The sequence below is a fragment of the Pristiophorus japonicus genome, unplaced genomic scaffold, assembly GCF_044704955.1.
Source record: "Pristiophorus japonicus isolate sPriJap1 unplaced genomic scaffold, sPriJap1.hap1 HAP1_SCAFFOLD_2507, whole genome shotgun sequence".
In the NCBI taxonomy this organism is placed as follows: domain Eukaryota; kingdom Metazoa; phylum Chordata; class Chondrichthyes; family Pristiophoridae; genus Pristiophorus; species Pristiophorus japonicus.
In genome coordinates, this window is record NW_027252238.1 from 10,001 (window position 1) to 12,469 (window position 2,469).

Below are 2,469 nucleotides of genomic sequence, written 5' to 3' on the forward strand. Positions count from 1 at the left end.
ATATAACACTAACCCACACACTGTATATATAACACACTATAACCCACACTGTATATATAACACACTATAACCCACACTGTATATATAACACACTATAACCCACACACTGTATATATAACACACTATAACCCACACTGTATATATAACACACTATAACCCACACTGTATATATAACACACTATAACCCACACTGTATATATAACACACTATAACCCACACTGTATATATAACACAATATAACCCACACACTATATATAACACACTATAACCCACACACTATATATAACACACTATAACCCACACTGTATATATAACACACTATAACCCACACTGTATATATAACACACTATAACCCACACTGTATATATATATAACACACTATAACCCACATTGTATATATAACACACTATAACCCACACTGTATATATAACACACTATAACCCACACACTGTATATATAACACACTATAACCCACACACTATATATAACACACTATAACCGACACTGTATATATAACACACTATAACCCACACACTGTATATATAACACACTAACCCACACACTATATATAACACACTATAACCGACACTGTATATATAAACACACTATAACCCACACACTATATATATAACACACTATAACCCACACTGTATATATAACACACTATAACCCACACTGTATATATAACACACTATAACCCACACACTGTATATATAATACTAACCCACACTGTATATATAACACACTATAACCCACACACTGTATATATAACACACTATAACCCACACTGTATATATAACACACTAAATATAACACACTAACCCACACTGTATATATAACACACTATAACCCACATTGTATATATAACACTATAACCCACACTGTATATATAACACACTATAACCCACTGTATATATAACACACTATAACCCACACACTGTATATATAATACTAACCCACACTATATATAACACACTATAACCCACACACTGTATATATAACACACTATAACCCACACTGTATATATAACACACTAAATATAACACTAACCCACACTGTATATATAACACACTATAACCCACTGTATATATAACACACTATAACCCACACACTGTATATATAACACACTAACCCACACACTGTCTATATAACACACTATAACCCACACACTATATATAACACACTATAACCCACACACTGTATATATAACACACAATAACCCACACTGTATATATAACACACTATAACCCACACACTGTATATATAACACACTATAACCCACACACTGTATATATAACACACTATAACCCACACACTATATATAACACACGATAACTATATATAATTAGATAACACTATATATTTGGATATATTTGAGATATTTACACTATATATAACTACATATAAAACTATATATTATCTGAATGGTGACAGATTAGGAAAAGGGGAGATGCAACGAGACCTGGGTGTCATGGTACATCAGTCATTGAAGGTTGGCATGCAGGTACAGCAGGCGGTGAAGAAGGCAAATGGCATGTTGGCCTTCATTGCGAGGGGATTTGAGTACAGGGGCAGGGAGGTGTTGCTACAGTTGTACAGGGCCTTGGTGAGGCCACACCTGGAGTATTGTGTTCAGTTTTGGTCTCCTAACCTGAGGAAGGACATTCTTGCTATTAAGGGAGTGCAGCGAAGGTTCACCAGACTGATTCCCGGGATGGCGGGACCGACATATCAAGAAAGACTGGATCAACTGGGCTTATATTCACTGAAGTTCAGAAGAATGAGAGGGGATCTCATAGAAACGTTTAAAATTCTGACGGGACGGGACAGTTAGATGCAGGAAGAATGTTCCCGATGTTGGGGAAGTCCAGAACCAGGGGTCACAGTCTAAGGATAAGGGGTAAGTCATTTAGGACCGAGATGAGGAGAAACTTCTTCACCCAGAGAATTGCTAACCTGTGGAATTCTCTACCACAGAGAGTTGTTGAGGCCAATTCACTAAATATATTCAAAAAGGAGTTAGATATAATCCTTACGACTAGGGGGACCAAGGGGTATGGCGAGAAAGCAGGAATGGGGTACTGAAGTTGCATGTTCAGCCATATATATATATATATATATATATATAACAGTATATATAACACTATATAACTATATATTTAGATATATTTACCTCAGGGCCCTCAGTCTCTGGAACCTCCCCAGGAGCAGTTATAGATATAACACACTGTATAACTATACACTATATAACACACTGTAACACTGTATAACACTAGATATATAGATATAACACTATAATTAGATATATATATATATAGATATATAACACTATAATTAGATATATATATATATATAACACTATAATTAGATATATATATAGATATATATAACACTATAATTAGATATATATATAGATATAACACTATAATTAGATATATATATATATATATAACACTATAATTAGATATA

General features: G+C 33.9%; 1 protein-coding gene across 1 annotated transcript in view; it reads right to left on the bottom strand.

The window, feature by feature from the left end:
- Window positions 1-2,190, bottom strand: part of m6pr (mannose-6-phosphate receptor (cation dependent)) — a gene marked incomplete at its 5' end in the record, with an annotated part of 8,355 nt that extends 6,165 nt beyond the window's left edge. The window contains one exon of the mRNA XM_070871467.1: window positions 2,174-2,190. Within this exon, the coding sequence (XP_070727568.1) occupies window positions 2,174-2,190 (17 nt within the window). The remainder of the gene's footprint in view (window positions 1-2,173) is intronic.
- Between the last annotated feature and the right edge of the window lie 279 nt (window positions 2,191-2,469).